This window comes from Ischnura elegans, chromosome 7 (genome assembly GCF_921293095.1).
Source record: "Ischnura elegans chromosome 7, ioIscEleg1.1, whole genome shotgun sequence".
Taxonomy (NCBI): Eukaryota; Metazoa; Arthropoda; class Insecta; order Odonata; family Coenagrionidae; genus Ischnura; species Ischnura elegans.
Genome location: NC_060252.1, coordinates 43,835,653 through 43,852,295, shown reverse-complemented (window position 1 = coordinate 43,852,295; position 16,643 = coordinate 43,835,653). Strand labels below are relative to the sequence as shown.

The 16,643-nt window shown below is 37.4% G+C and overlaps 1 protein-coding gene across 4 annotated transcripts; it reads left to right on the top strand.

Annotated features, from left to right (window-relative positions):
- Positions 1-1,892: 1,892 nt before the first annotated feature.
- Positions 1,893-10,200, top strand: LOC124162004 (alpha-N-acetylgalactosaminidase-like). 4 transcript variants are annotated; one of them, XM_046538319.1, is made up of 10 exons: positions 1,893-1,925; positions 3,027-3,193; positions 3,303-3,477; positions 3,742-3,916; positions 4,027-4,121; positions 5,773-5,934; positions 6,024-6,221; positions 7,173-7,337; positions 8,820-8,892; positions 9,487-10,200. In XM_046538319.1, exons 1-10 carry the CDS (start codon positions 1,908-1,910, stop codon positions 9,606-9,608), a joined length of 1,350 nt encoding a protein of 449 aa, XP_046394275.1. In that variant the 5' UTR covers positions 1,893-1,907; the 3' UTR covers positions 9,609-10,200. The 4 variants fall into 4 exon arrangements, with proteins under 4 accessions (XP_046394275.1, XP_046394274.1, XP_046394277.1 ...); XM_046538318.1 differs by lacking the exon at positions 1,893-1,925 and adding an exon at positions 2,377-2,478; XM_046538321.1 differs by lacking the exon at positions 1,893-1,925 and adding an exon at positions 2,606-2,697.
- The last annotated feature ends 6,443 nt before the right edge of the window (positions 10,201-16,643 follow it).

Genomic DNA, 16,643 nt, shown 5'->3' with positions numbered 1-16,643 from the left:
CCACCGAGGCCGGCAATAGTGGGGTTCTAATATTGTTGCTCTTAAAGATATTCATTCTCAATTGTTCAAGCAATCTAAGCCTAGCGCGCAGCCTCCGAGTCTCCAGCGGCTACTAGCCTAATTCGCTTAACATCTGGGTAGTGCTGTCTGTACGCCCGAAGCAGTTTTTGACGAACCGCGTAGCCTTCCTTTGTATTTTATTCAGTTCGCGGATTTAGTCTTTCTACACCGGATCCCATACGCGCGCTGCATATTCAAGGTGTGGTCGGACGAGTGCGAAATAGCACCTCACTTTTAATTTCTCATCCGAAAATCTTCCCACAATACGCTTGACGAATCCTAATTTCTTCAGGGCTATTCCGCTAATATTCCTTGTATGTGCTCTCCACGAGAGGTTCGCGGTTATCGTTGCTCATAGGTACTTCACTTCGTCTGTTGCGGGATATGCGTCCATCTTCGTAGACGACTGTTTCGCCGGCATTGCAGCGGGCTTCTTCAGGTCTTTGGAGAAGAAAACTGCTGCAATGTCGGAGAAACTATCGTCTTCGAAGATGGTCACACGCGGTCAAGGGCGGATCCAGGATTTTTTTGTGGGGGGGAGGCCTGATAGGCAAACGGTCTTCTCATATTTGGGATAAAGAACGACGTACAACAATTACTGTGCGGAATATATTTTTTTGTTTATTTTATGATAAAAGTTATAAATATGAAAATATTAATTAGTTTCATACATAATAACGACAGTTTTCTTTTATATTTCCTCAAGACATTTTTTTTATTATTAACACGCGATCAATACCGGAGAAATCATTACGAATTATTTTCATCTTTGCATGGCATGCTCTCTGTCAACTTAATGATTTTCCGACTTTCGCGTCTTACCAACTCGGTTTGATACCTTCTTTATTTTATTTTAATTGTATTATTATGTGTGATACCTGAATATAGGTTCGAAAAAAAAGCTTTTCAAGTACTCTCTAGATTTAAATCTATTACTAATTACACAAAGCAAAGCAAAGGTAATGATAGTGGAGCCGTGTTAAAAATCTTGTCTACTTTTTAAGAGTCGCGGGGGGGGGGGGGCACGTGCCCCCGTGTCCCCCACTAAATCCGCCTATGCACGTGGTGCATTTCCCGAAAACCTCTCCGCTGAATCGAGGTAAATAAATTAGGATAGAAAATTTAGGCATGGCTGAGCAGAATGCTATTGGGAGCGTTTGAGATTAGGCATGACTGAACAGAATGCGTTTGAGGGTGAGCCCCCAAACCCCACAGAAAAATCTCTTAGACGGAGGAAACTGCTTGATTTCCCTTTGCTTCTCCGCTCTCAGCTGGGTTTGGTCGGAAAAGTATGCCGCCCCCATGAACTTGCATTCTGCAGTGCACCTCGGGGATCGATAAGAACTGCCATCACTTGGCCACCTTGAAACAACCCGACCCTCATTCACCCCCACCCTCGCCTTTGCGTGGGCGTTATCTACCCTTCTCCACCCCTCCCAGCCCCATCGTGACGTCTCCGTGACGTCAGCGCTCTGGTCCACCCATAACAATCGCATGGTGGAACCAAGGGTGGGGGGAAGGGGTTGTTTCCCCCTTCAGAGAAGCTTCTTCCTCCCCCTCCCCTATCTACCCCTTCCCCCGTCGGCGGCGCCTCTAACCCTCCCCTCCAGCCACAACGCCGGCTCCGCGTAAGCGCCATGTCGCAGATGAATGCGTCACAAGGCCCACAGCTCCGCCCGGGCCAATGGGATGCCGACGCGCCACCTACGTCACGACGCTAGGAGAGCGGTTGCTTAGCAACCGATGAGGCTGTGTGTGCTCCTCGTACCATTTGTCTGTCTTCACTGGTGCCTCTGCGGATTTACGAAGTCTCCGTTATATTATTGATCGTAGTGATTTCTGCTTTCATGAACACTTTTAATTCGGTAAGCGGTATCAATGAAATTACATTAGTGTGAGAGCGGATTTGTTCCTTCCATTTATATTTCGATTATTATTTTTTCGCGGATCAATAAATTTTCACGGAGCAAAAGGCCTGAGAATATTCCCAGGTTTTCTCAGCGGCAGTCTGAAGAGAAATAAAAAATGAGAACTGGTCTTGCGGGAAAAAAATGTCGTCCCATCCCATACAAAGTGTGAGGAAATGTAGATGATTCGTTCCAAGACTTCACATTTTTCAATGTACCTATTCGTGGTCTGAATAGTGTGGCAGCCGCGAGTAGTAGAAGTGTATTGGCCGCTCGGAGGAGATTGAGTAAGTCCTTTGAGAGCGGAAGGAGTCGTTAAAATGAACCACTGCACTACCGTTGAACCTCCTCTCCCCTCACGCTCGCCTCTGCTAACAAGATCTAGTGACCTAATACCCCCACTCTCCCTTCCCCTCCTCCGGTTGTGGCCTCGAATCAGAACAACTTTTACCTTCCTTCCACAGACGGAGACCGGCCTCTTAGGGAGTCGTACATGACGGAACGTTCGCAGGTAAACCTCGTCTCACCCAGTCTCTCCCACAGTTCGCGCTCAGAGAGCTTGCGGGTTGAACGTATCGCGCGCCGAGGATTTCTGCGGCACCGTAAACGCCATCAGTGGCCTCTTATCAAAGCAGGATAAAAAAAAGTGAGGAGCGTTATCGTGGCAGTACCGTTCAAAAACAGTGGCATCGAGTGATGTGAATGGAAGAGTTATTTTTCTTGGAAACAAGTGGGTGTTGTCAAGTCAAGTTGTTGATCTTTCCTGGCGAATATTTTCTCCCTTGCTCTAAATGTTCGCTGAGGATCGATTTCCTTAAGTGTATCGCTCGAAGTGAGAGTTAGATGCGTTCAACTCCGGTTCTGTAAAGAGTGGTTAATAACCTCTGGGAACGGTGAAAGTGTTGTGTGCTGCAAATAAATCGTGAATGAAAAATCCCTCCCTTACCCCATTGATATATTTTGGTGTTTTTCTGTTTATTGGTGCTTAATTGTTTGTGCGGAGTGCTCAACATTTGAAGAAGGAGGATAACGCTTCATTTCGAAAATATTTTCTTTCAGCATAGAGAAGAAATGAAGTCACTGGTGCTGTGTATTTTCGTCTGTACCTTTTTGGGAGCCCATTCTCTCGAAAATGGTTTGGTTCGGACTCCTCCCATGGGTTGGTTAGCCTGGGAAAGGTTCAGGTGCAACACAGATTGCAAAAATGATCCTGACAACTGCATCAGGTGATTGTGTGCTTTTTCTCTCACATGATTTACCTTTAATACATACTCGCCGGATTACTTGTGTCTTTGGATGTGCTAAATTGAGTATTTCTGTTTCCCCATTATTCAGTGATAGGCTTTTTCGGACAATGGCAGACTTGGTTGTGTCTGAGGGATATGCAGCTGTTGGTTATGAATATATTAACGTAGACGACTGCTGGCTAGAGAAGGAGAGGGATTTCAATGGTAATCTACAGCCAGATGCTCTACGTTTTCCGTATGGAATGCGTGACTTATCTAATTATGTAAGTGTATCTTATGTTTCTCTTAGGGCCGTTTGCCACCATCGTTGTAAGCTTTTTAGTATCATTGGAAGTACGTTTTGTTTTAACACTCCTCCGCTTGATGGCCTTCATGGGACAAAAGTCATAAGTGGGAGTTACTAGTTTTCATGTTTAGCGGGTGGGTTTTTAAAGTTGGTTAATTTAACAGCTATGCTTCTGGCTCTTATTGGACGTTATAAGCATTTCAATTCTATTTGATCATTTTTTTACGAATTTTCTTTTCAGATTCATTCCAAGGGTTTGAAGTTTGGTATATACGAAGACTTTGGAAATTATACGTGCGCTGGATACCCAGGGGTATTGGGGTATCTGGAGAACGATGCATTCACGTTTGCTTCGTGGGAAGTTGACTATGTAAAACTTGATGGTTGCTACTCACATCCTAAGGATATGGACAGAGGTATGGTTTAGTTAATGCAGTAGAAAATTAATTTTATTGCCCGTTTAAGTTGTTGCTTTTACGTACTATACTGGTGCAAGGTGTTGATACATTTTCATTCAATGTCACAGGTTATCCAGAGTTCGGATACCACTTAAATCGGACTGGTCGACCCATGGTATACTCTTGCAGTTGGCCGGTGTACCAAATCTATTCTGGAATGCAGGTAGCTATTGCTCTGAATCGCCACCTCTTACCCTAGAATTCAAGTGGTATTATTTGATTTTATTATTTTTCCCAAGAATTTTTTTGAACCCATCGAAGAACTTAGCGTTGCCAGTGATTTTTTGGCCTCTGTATTCATACCCGCAATATATGCACCTTAATGATTTTGTTTTGAAGCTAGTTGATGTGGTGTTGCTGTCTCATAATAGTTCCAATGTTATACTCTCCTATTTCTATTACTGTAGGCAGTGACTACGTGTAGAGGTTTTGAAATTCGTTCCCCTTCATATTAACTGTCTTGATTGTCTGGGTAGTATGTCCCCTGAAACTAATTTGCAGTGCAGTTTAGGTTCATTAAAATAGGGCAATGTTGGAATCATATTTCAGTATGTGGCCCTCTTTCAAAGAAATTTTATGAAAGATGGATCCTTGGAAGATTAATGCAATTTTTGTCTTTAGAGTGGTTTTCCTGTGTACTACATGCCTAACCTAATGGGGAACATGCATATCAATAATATGATGAGCTAAGTGGAAATATTAAAAATTAATAAAATTGTCCATCCTGGTGTCAGTGGTAACAGCTCTCACCAAAGGGTGGTGAATGGTGCCTTTTATGGTGTCGTCCTCACTGTGTGTTCTGTGATCCACCTACTGTGGGTCTTTATGTTATATTCATAGAAAGTGTTTTAAAGTGACAGTTATGTGTTAAGTGCTCTTTTGGCTGCTACCCAGGCATGCAAATAAAATCATGCACTAAGGTGAACTTGTTAATGTCTTTGCTATCATATCTATCTCCTATCCTTCAAGTAAGCTTAACTTGAAAATTTGAATCAGTAGCCTTATCTTTTCAAATTAATAGAAACCAATTTTGTCAAAATCATTCCCCTCTTAAATTTCACTTATCTGTCTGATTTCTAATATTTTTGAATGTGAGATTATAAGTATGATTAACTTGCTAAATATATGTGAAATTTAGGAATATAGAGTTAACATGACAGCAATTGGTATGGTATAGTATTTGGCGGAGGTTTCTGACCGATAATGTCATTTTTACTATCAGGGAAGGGTAGGAGAGGAAGGCCTGAGAGAAACCTGGCGGCTGATTAGCCTGCTCTTAAAGATAGGCACCGATGGAGCCACAGCTTAATTGCCCATTAGACAGATAGAGTTCTGTGCACATAAAATTCAAGCAGGGATCGAACACGATCTGAACCTGTGCCCTCAGAGTGTGAAGCGAGCACTGTAGTCACCACAACTGCCCGATCCCCCTATAGTGATTGGTTTATACTCATTGATGTTAATTACCTCATTTTTGAACTTTAATCTTTATTTATATTGAACATTTCAATATTTTCATTTTCTCTACGATTGTTAGCAACACATTACGATACCTCCAGTGCATAAACGCTCAATCTAGATAGCCCTTATTGTAAAAGATGAGTGGATTTGATTCGGTGGGCGATTGTTGAGCGTTTATGCAGTGGAGGTCTCGATTACTTAAGCTTTATTCAACCTCTCTTGCCTTTTGTAATTGCTCTTGAGATTTCTAACTGTTATGAGTGGAATGATGGTTACTTGTCAATAGCCTTGTTGTATCAGGCTTTAGTGTTTCAGCTCATCATATTTAAAATATCATGTTTTCATTCTTACAGCCTAATTTTTCTTCAATAATTGACAACTGTAATTTATGGAGAAATTTTGATGACATCCAAGACTCATGGTCAAGTGTTGAGAGCATCATTGACTACTATGGAAACAATCAGGACGTGATTGTCCCTAATGCTGGTCCAGGGCACTGGAATGATCCAGACATGGTAATATGATTATTTAAAATGTTTAGTAACTCTGTCAATGGCAACTTCTTGTTACCATATTGATGAACATGATTCCTCTTCTATTCCAGTTGATCATTGGCAATTTTGGCTTAAGCTATGAGCAAAGTAAAACTCAGATGGCCATCTGGGCTATATTAGCCGCACCACTCCTCATGTCTGTTGACCTACGTACCATTCGTCCTGAGTACAAAGCAATCCTGCAGAATAGGAAAATTATTGCTGTTGATCAAGATCCATTGGGAATTCAAGGAAGAAGGATTTATAAGGTATGTGCAGAGATGTGAAGACTTTTGATTTATTCTTGTATTTTATATTTCGCAAAAGATCATTATTGTTTGTAATCTATTTGTGGACCATGTTATTAATAATGTGTTGTGTAGTAATTAATACTTATTCTAACCTCTTCAGTGCAAATTATCTTATGCTGCTTATAAGAATTGTTCATGAATTTGGGCTGGAATTTTAAGAGTGAAAAATTGGCTAAATAACTTACAATAAGTACTGTGGTAATGAATCTCGAGTGTTGAGTATGAGCTGAATTTTTTTAGTAAATGGGTGCCATTTGCTATTTTCATTATGACTTTATACAGAAAACTTTCTCAAGTCATGAAATGGGTATATAATGATGCTCTCTGACTTAAAGGAATTTTTTAATAGATCTGTGTAGGAGGTCAGATGTTAGTCTCTTTAAATGGGACATTTCATTAGTGATGCCCAGTATCAAATGGAATGTGTAATAGTTTGAACTGTGTGAAAAAGGAGTAGATAATTAAAAGTCCTTTTTGCTCTCTCACAGAATTTTCCATTTACGTGACTGAAAAATCATTTCTATCCTTTTATTTTATTTTAAACACTATGATAGTTATTTCATATTGTTTGATAATTTATTTTTAATGGTCTTGATTATGATTATGAATAAAGCTTTTAAATACCATAGTATCAAGTATAACTCTTCATTTTAAATGTCGCAAAGGTGCAATGTTACTAGATGATAAAAAAATGTGTGTATGAGCTCTCTTATACATCCCAATGCTTTGTGCTAATTTTTTTGTTCGTTTGGGTAAATTTTAATATTTTCTATGCTTTGTTGTTATTTCTTTGGCAAAATGTGTGATGACGTTGGATGGTTGTGAAAGGCTTTTTCTATTAAGTCTTCAATTTGTATATGTATTTTTATTTGACATATTTTTCATTGCTCCTTATCTGTTTTTTTATAGAAAAATGGAATTGAAATCTGGGCACGTCCTATAACCCCTGTTTACCAAAGCTACTTCTCATTTGCTGTTGCCTTTGTCAACCGAAGGACTGATGGAACCCCATCTGACATTGCTGTTACTCTTTTTGAGCTGGGATTGAACTTCAGGGGAGGATACTTTGTGGAGGTAAAGTTTTTTAATTTACGACTATTTTTCTACTTAGCCATCATAAATCTTGTATAATTATAGATATCGTACATTAGTTGGTGAATGGGAAAAAACATGCCTGCCTATGCTTGTGATTAATGTTGTGTGTATACTTGATAGATTGAAATACTAAACTAAAGCAATAATGAGTGATAGAAAGGTTGTGTAGAAAAATTGTGTTCTCCTGGGTTATCATCATATAGTTTGAGCTACAATAATTTAAGTGATGAGGGCAAATGAATTACATGAAGTGATCATATGTACGTGCTTTTATTGTCATCTTATTTGTTTGAATTCTGTCTATGAATTATATCAATTCTTTCAGAAGCTTCATTTCCTGTCTTTAGTACTTATAAAAGAATTCTACTTTTGCTCTCCCTGATTGTATATTTTTCCTCTGGGTATCCAGCTACTGGTGAAATATGTAAAATCAGGAAAATGTTGATAAATATTAGAAATTGCGTAAAAAATCAAAAAGTTTTACATAGGTCTTGAAAACCCTGAAAACATTTAAGTAATATTATAAAATCGTATCCGGCTCGATTTTGTGGAAGTTCTGTATATCCATGATAAAAAGAAGAATACAATGGTAATTTCCACACTTTTAATATTACAACTCAGCACCGACCATGGTTTCAACACATAAGTGTCATTATCAAGGTGAAAAATTCAGTACTCTCTTGGTATATATACCCAGGCCATATCAGGCCAATTCCATATGCCTCACCTCCTACCTTGGCGTGGGTATATATACCGAGAGAGTACTGAATTTTTCACCTTGATAATGACACTTATGTGTTGAAACCATGGTCGGTGCTGAGTTGTAATATTAAAAGTGTGGAAATTATCATTGTGTTCTTCTTTTTATCATGGATTTAAGTAATGTTTTCCACTGCAAATAAATTTGTATTAAATAAAAATAAATGTCATTAAACACCTGGCGTGTGTGAAGAGCCTTGGATTGGGGAAACTTTGATGATCACCCCTATACATAATCTATTCCAGAAGTGTACATTATCATAAATAGAAATTTTACTATCAGTGGAACTAGAAAAGTTTAATCTTAGTATTGTTGAGCTTGAAATTGTTCCCACTAGATTAAACCTTGTTGGTGGCCAGGATTTCATCTTAAAGAAAAATTCACGAATATTGGAGTTCAGATCATTAAAGAATGTAGTAATTTAGTGTGGTAGAGATTGTGATTGTCTTAACAAAATTGGATCAATGACATTTTTGTATGTTTCTATTAAAAAAGATTGTATGCATACCTTTTTCTATGGCATGTTGGATATCAGTAACACCCTGTTAATTAAATGAATATGTGAATGTATTTCTTTGAAGTTCTTTCAAAATTTACTAACCCCTTTTGGTTTTCAAGCATTTCCTGAAACTGGAAATAGAATTTTGTGATGAAGGTATTGTTCTTGTTTTTTTTTCTCAAAGCATTACTTTCTTCCTTAGGATCTGTACGAAGAAGTTTCCTATGGTGTTCTTACACCAGACACGAAGATCAAAGTGAAAGTAAATCCCTCTGGTGAGTACATAGTTTACCTATTTCTCTCCATCTTTTGAAGTACAAATCAAGCTCCTTTAATTTCTAGGATGTAATTAAAAATAGGTAGTGCATTACTTCTAACCTATCTATTTCCACTTATCCAATTAAATTGGGTATGTGTTGTTTTGTATGCATCGTTACCTGCTCATTGTGAAGTACCTGGAGAGTTACACCTAAAGGTGTTAATATTTAATTTAAACCTTTTCAATTATTTCTTACTGACTGTGAATCATTTCCTCTCATTGAGCTTGATAAGTTATTATTTTAATAACCATCAAAATAGATAATGAGTTGTGAAACTGTTCCACTTCTGAAAAAAAGCTTTGCTCATGATTTCCAAGGTTGTGTTAATTTTTCTATGGACTGGTAAAGCATTGCTATACGGGTTAATTGGGAGTGGAAGGCTAGGAAATTTCAAATGAAATTATAAGTAGGAGCTCCTTTAGCCTAATGAAGAAAAACCATTCTTTGCTGAAGTAGATGTTTATTCCGTGTCACTTTTATCCTTAAATACAAGCTTACATTTAAATTCATTGCTATTGCTGATCTTATTTTGTAATATTTGCATTTCAGGTGTCGTAATGTTGAGAGCTGACGTGCAACTCCCATCCTTTAAGGATCGCCGTTACCCTCCTGCACAATCTATTTATAGACCCTATGACGTTTTCCAAGTTGCCAGGCCTTTTCTCAAATGAAGTCCTGGAGTTGTATCTGTAAGCTAAACACAATGACCATGTGCTGTACACCGTGATTGCAACACCTGGTCGGACCGATTCCCAGTTGTGATAGTATGTGGGCCGGGTGTGACTCCCTTGTCTCGATCGGATGAGTAAGTGCAATTGTGTTGCGTACTTTGTGTCATCATATCCATTTTCACTGCTTGTCAAGCCATACAAATCCACAAGTAGTGATTAGTTGAGTGCCCATGGTATCTGCAACATGTAATCAATTATGACTTCCAGTGATGAGCTAGAGGTACAAAGCAGCAATACCTTAGCTGCAATTTCTGGGGCACCAGTTGGCCAATAAATCGACAAAGTTACCAGACATTGCACTTGTTAGAAATGCCCATTAACTGTGATATGTTACAAAAGACCATTGTGAAAAAGAGCTGTTACTGCTTATTTTTCATTGGATTCCAAATATTTTAGCATACTTGCAAATGTAATGGTGAAAAAAAACATGAATGCAAACTTAACAGCTTTTCCTAGGTCTTTTAATGATGAGCTCCTCTTTTCCTATGCATAGTTTTAAGTTTAGTGATCAGCATTAAATGCTAGAATACTATGTGAATCACTTTTTATTAAAAAAGTTTATTAGTTCTTAACCTTTAAAATAACCAATTGTGACCTAGTTGTACATACTAAGAATACCTCGGATTTGACTCTGTAGATTCCAGCTACACCATCTCTTGGGAAGGTATGTCTGGTATTGGGCCATAGGCGGTGTAACCTCCAGAGTTTAAAGGACTTAGGCAAATGTGAATGACTTCCTGAAACTACTCATCATTTGCCTATTATTATTAAAGTTTTAATGTTTTCCATTGTCAAATGAATGGAAATATGCACATATGCATGTAATGGAGAGCTGTCAGTATGCTGACATTAATCAAAGGTTGTCACAAAAATAGGAGTTGGTTGACATCATCCATAAAATTGCTAACACCTTCCACATTTTATTTAGGGCCAATTTTTTTATATTTTTGCCTAGCGATTGAATTTGAACTGCTACAACTTGATTCATTAGATGGTTGTGATACTGATTGTGGTTGGAAATTATCCACTTGGAGAAGAGCCCTCACCATGAGAAAACGTGGAAGAAAAATTCTCATTTCAAGTATGAATAATTTGCCTTTGGTTATTTACTTCTTTAAATAAATACCTCTCCTTTTTTCTTATCACATTGAATTTTCTCGTACAATATTATATACCTACATAATACATACCTTGCAGCCTATGAAGGGGATAAGTGAATCCTGAAACCTTTCATTTATAAGTATGGAATATTTCTTTGGGCATCATTATTATCAGCTAAGAGTTTTAGTTTCTGTTGAATATATATTCACTGAATGTGACATTTATTGTACAAGACATATTTTGATAAAGTGTTTAGGGTCAGTAGTTCTGGCCTTTTCCATAGCTTAGAACTTTTATCTATAAAACATATCTTTTGGTGAATTAATGGAACATGATCTCCCATGACAAACCTGGTCGCCACTGACTTCCATCTCATGCTGCGATCGATTTGATTGAGTGGAAAAAAGTGAGGTGATTTTTGTATAAATCATCATACCTATTTTCCCAATTACTAGCAAGAGGCAATAAGTATGAAAACCTAGCTATCAGATAAAGTTAAATTATAGTGTAAACAACGTAACGTTGCACAGTAGGTGTAAATTACCAGTCTGTGCCAGGTGAATAGATGTTATTTTGAGATTTTATGGTTATCCTTTATTCCTGGAGTTAATGTTTTCAGGATGAGTGAAAGCTTATCGTTTTTCAGAATGAAGGAGGCTAAAATATTTTATCCACTTGGAATAATTCAAATGGCAGCTGAAGTTCCTAAATCATTTTTTGGCCCCAGTGGTTAAGAATGTGGTATAGTGGAATCTACAGTGTTGATTATTATGTGAGTAATTCTGAGAAAACATTAGGACATATATATATTTAAGATCAGTACCTCAAAGAAAATCATAATTCATCACACTGTAGGTAATATGACATATATGTGCCATTTGGCCTCTCAGGTATTGAAACAATATATTTTTCCTGTATGTAATACCAAGTAATAAAAGAGTAATTTTGTATCACTGAAAAAACTTTTTTTCTGCTTTGTATTCGAAAGTAAATATAATTTTTTAATCATACATATTTTTAGGGCGGTTTACCTCATGTGGAAAGTTTCAATGGGGGAATCTGAAATGTTTTCATATTAATGCACATTTAAGTAAGTGTTAATTACTGCTCACTAACTCATGATTTGATTTGATCGAAGGCTGGTTTGGACCAGGAATGGTAGAGTTCATCCCAGACTAAACAACAGGTCAATTATCACTTCTAGAAAGTCAGCCTTCCAAGTTTTTGATACTTAACTTTGATAAATCTCATTCTTTAATTTTCAGTTCTTTGTACATATGTATTTACATTCACTAGGCCAAGGGCACTTCACCGATTAAGTTCACTGCTTACCATTTTATGAAGTTTGTAGTTTCTTTATCCCAATCCTCCTAATAAATATTCATGGTATGTTACATGGGTTAAGTTTCATGGGAATGATTAGTCGATTTTTATAATTAAAAAGCAAATATGTATCATGTTGCCTTATTTGGTCTTCAATTGTGCCATAGAATATCCTCCAGAGGTATTATTTCATCTAAAAAGCATATCTATGGCTAGCCTTAGAATGAGTAATCATTACATTCTTTCCACATTTTATTGTAGATAGTAAAAATGTTGTGTATTACAAAGATTATTCTACTTAACATCAGCAATATTCATGGGCTGATACATTTTCAAAAATGTGTGCGTAGTGCCTTCCATGTTTAATGAATTTCCATAAATCCAAGCAGAATTTTTTTTTTAATTAACTACGATCTTTGTTGCCAACTTTTATATTTCCAGTACTAATTCATCTTTTACCTGTATGATGTGACCTCCGAATGATGTAATTGCTTATTTTCCTCCCAGAATGTATTGAATTAATGGAAACTGTATCATGTAAATGTCAATCCTTACCTGAGTCATTACATAGCAATTGTAAGGGTAGGTACCAAAAAACTGGCAAAAACACAAGTACATATCCATCAGATCTTCTTGTTTCTAAAATTGCTGGTTACGGGAGTGCACTGAACTCCCATCAAAGCCATTTTTGTAATATAAATTGTAAGATACGCGTACCCTCAGTGACCTGGGAGATGAATTTGCCCCTCTTCATCCCATCATATCTATGTCTACGGTGTGTTGAAAAGATCATTGGAACAATCCTTGGCAGCACAGGGGTGGCAAGAGGGTTAGATAGCATTTTTTTCTCCAAGCCCCTAGACTTTTTTGGAATATCATTCTAAAAAAGCTGTCCAGCATATGAGGAATCTTTGCTTTATAGAAGTACATATGAGGAAAGTTTTGCAGAGAAATGAATTAGCGGCTATTTTCATTTGCTTGTGTAGTGACTTAAGTCATTTTAAAGCATGCATAATTTGTCTCACTGAAAGCATGAAATCCAGCCAACATTGGTTTAATGAATATTTTAAGGAGACTTTTCAGCACACACAAGAAATGTGAAATGTTTGGTGAATTAAATCTCATAGAATGGAAAGTTATTTTAAGTATACACCCGATTGAATCAATTCATTCAAACGTTCAATCACGGATACAGGAATATTCGAGTGATAAAGCCGTTCGGTCTTCTGGTGGCCAGCTATCCACTGCAGAGTGGTGCCCTACTCTACTTAACCCTTTCACTGCTGTTCAATCTCCAAAAACCTTCTCCTCACATGTGGCGAAAAGGTTAAAATGCCTTTGGTTGGGCCATGGAGCAGGTACTTCCAGCAGGATGGGCGTGGTACACCAAGGCCACAAATCCGGGACCCTGTCCTCGACGAGCTCACCCTCGGTAGTCATAGTCTCTTGGACCCTCCGAGCGGGAAGCCTCCCTCCCGAAAAGTGACCGCTCTGACTGCAATTTGAAAATCAACCAATCAATCCGATCGTCCAAAAATGATTGTTTGCATCGCACTCCTGCCAATCAAGTACATATTTGAACCGTATTTCTGCGATGAAAAATAACGATTTTATTAACTATGCTAAAAACGTGGCTGCGGACCACCGGAAATTGGCCATTGGCCAAAACATGGTTCAAAGATGTACTTGATTGCCTGATTGGCAGGAATGCAATACAAACAATCATTTTTTGATCATCACATTGATTGATAGATTTTCAAAATGCTGTCAGAGCGGTCACTTTTGGGGAGGAAGACCCCCAATCTCAAGACCCCAAGACCATCACGGAGGGTCAAAGAGAGGGGCCAGCGAGGGTGAGCTCATCGAGGAAAGGTCCCGGATTAGGGACCCTTCAAAGTGCCTGGCCGGGAGGAAGAAAAAGTATGTTCGCAACAGCCTGCTGTGCAAACGTACCCTGTACGTTCACAGCAGTGAAAGGGTTAAAACCCTCTAAATGTTGGAGAGGCCAGATTTTTTCCTCCATCTTGACATATTCACTCTTTCAAAGAATTCTGCTCTGGAATCTTCGAGGATCACAGAACCAAATCAATAAATTTTGATACAAAAAATCCCAAAAATACCTAGTTAAAATAATTAAACATTGTTATAAACAATAGTGAAGTAGACAAATTTTACCGAAATATTGTGTAAAGTGATGCAAACTTACCTTGAAAATAATATTTGAATCCCATGAAACTAAAACAGTCATGTATTAACTTGAATTTCCTTAAAAAGGACTATTTCTAGGTATCGTTCACTTTGCCATCAATATGCCCATGTATGGTGGGTAACACTGGTTAACGCAATAATCACATGGTACAATCTGGTACAAAATATTCTTGGCCTTATCCTGTAGAATTCAAATAAACCATTTGAAATTTCCTTGTAGAAAGTAAAAAAAAAATTAGTTTTAGCCTGCTTTTTTCGATTTGGGACCACTGTGCATTTTTCCCATAAAATTTAGGAATTTCATATGCTATCAGAGGTCTAGTTGAGGTTTATTGAAGGTCATTGGTTGTGACATTGAAGGAAAAAATGATAATTATACTGGTTTAAGCTGCAAGGAATCATTTGAGACTATTGCAATCATTGATTCGGTCATAGCTATCATTATCAGGTGAGTTTCAAGTTTTCTCATAGAGGATCTAAAAGATTAAAAATACCTTGATTTCTATCTATATATCTCTGGATCCTCTTCCTCATTTATCTTTCAGGTTCTAATAGATAGGTGAATAGTGAATGAGTCTTATCTCTGCGTGTGTATTTTAGAGATATCAGTTAATTTGTATTCAAAAAATGTCAGTAAGGCCATTGCACTTCCTGGAAGAAAATAATGTTATCTTATCAGTTATGTCAGAAACCTGCTTCGTGCATTAAAAAGGAAAAGATATACCTTTGGGCTGATTTGTTCGAAAAAAATTCCTCACCAAATGTGAGTTAAACGTGCCTGCTTAGATACCTATTTGAAGGTTGTATTTCCGATAAGGGAATACTCTCCAAAAGGTATTGGCAGTCGGCTTGACACTTGGCGGAAGGCAGGTGATACCTCACCAGAGGTAAGTGTATTCTTTTTGATGGATTAAATTTTTCCTAAACAATTATTTCTTAGATTTTTATCTTGTGTGAAGAATGTTTTACCTGGGCCATATTTTTCTTTGGTTTACATGTACCAATGATATTGTATGGACTAAATATTTTAATATTACTTTATGGTGAATACAGAGATAAGTAGATAACCAATAAAGATGGATAGGATCAGTAACAGTTAGACACCCTTTTGAAATTTTAATTGCTTACAAGTGCTAATAAAAACATTTAATGGGTTACAGTCAAAGAAAGTTACAAAATAATTTTTTTAACTTTTTTGCAAGTGTTCTGCCACAAGATTTCCCTCTATGGTAGCCACCACAGGTATGAATGCATATTTATATACTCTCTACCAGAATTGAGTTCTATTTTTTTCTATTTTGATTGTTTATACATAAATCATTTATGTGGATTATCTTACCAATTCAGCATATGTGTGTGTACATGGAGTATTTGTGCTCCGGCAACTATGGGATGAACATTTTGAGCTATACGAAGTACATAGGATATTGGCAAAAATATTTTTCTACCCTTCAGCCCTTGCTTAACTGTAAAGCCATCTCACTCCTTCGCAGAAGAAAATAATTTTAAATTCTACTCTCTTACCCATAAATCCATTTCATTGCAGTCCTAATGTTGGTATGTACTATGGGGGAAAAAAGTATCCCAACAAAGTTTGTGATCAAAACACCAGCACGAATGACATCAGGCGATTACGTCCACATTCTACGATCTTCCTTGCTTCCATACGCGAAGGAGGTAGTGCCGGAGGGTGAAGAAATTGTGTTTGTGCAGGACAATTGTCCCATTCACAAGGCGCACACTACGATGCATTTTTTTGAATCGCACCGGCACATTACTATCTTACTCTGGCCATCTAATTCTCCGGACCTCAACCCTATAGAAAATATTTGGGGCCTTATGGTTAGAGAATGGGAGAATGCCGGCGAAAGGAGCCAAGAGACTCTGGAACTTCATGTTCGAGAAATATGGGAATCTTTGGGTACACGCCCATTATTATTTCAAAACTTAATAGGCTCAATGAGGCAAAGGCTTCAAAGAGTAATTGATTGTGATGGAGGTGACACTAAATATTGACCCAATTGAAGTGTGAGTACATTGTTTTATGTTTTTCGTCCATTGATATTTATGTCTATATCAAGTTAGCTATTTAATTTGACCCTTGTACGATGTCAATATAATTTCACAATTATAAATATGCCTTATATAATTTACAATTTTCTATTTTACAAAATTTGTTTTTTGAACAGTTTATAAGAAAAGGATGTAGGTCTCAAATTTCAGAAAATAAAAGTTTTTTGGTGTTGGCTGCTGGCTAAAAAAAATTAAAATTTTTATTTTACCCTATTTATTGAATTTATCCCGGAAAATTGTGTGTCATCATTTAAATTTGTATCAACCATG

Bases quoted from the DNA above. Each gene is read 5' to 3' on its own strand.
- LOC124162004 (XM_046538319.1), top strand. The intron at 3,478-3,741 runs GTAAGTGTATCT...TTTTCTTTTCAG, and splicing joins TGCGTGACTTATCTAATTAT to ATTCATTCCAAGGGTTTGAA. The intron at 6,222-7,172 runs GTATGTGCAGAG...GTTTTTTTATAG, and splicing joins AAGGAAGAAGGATTTATAAG to AAAAATGGAATTGAAATCTG.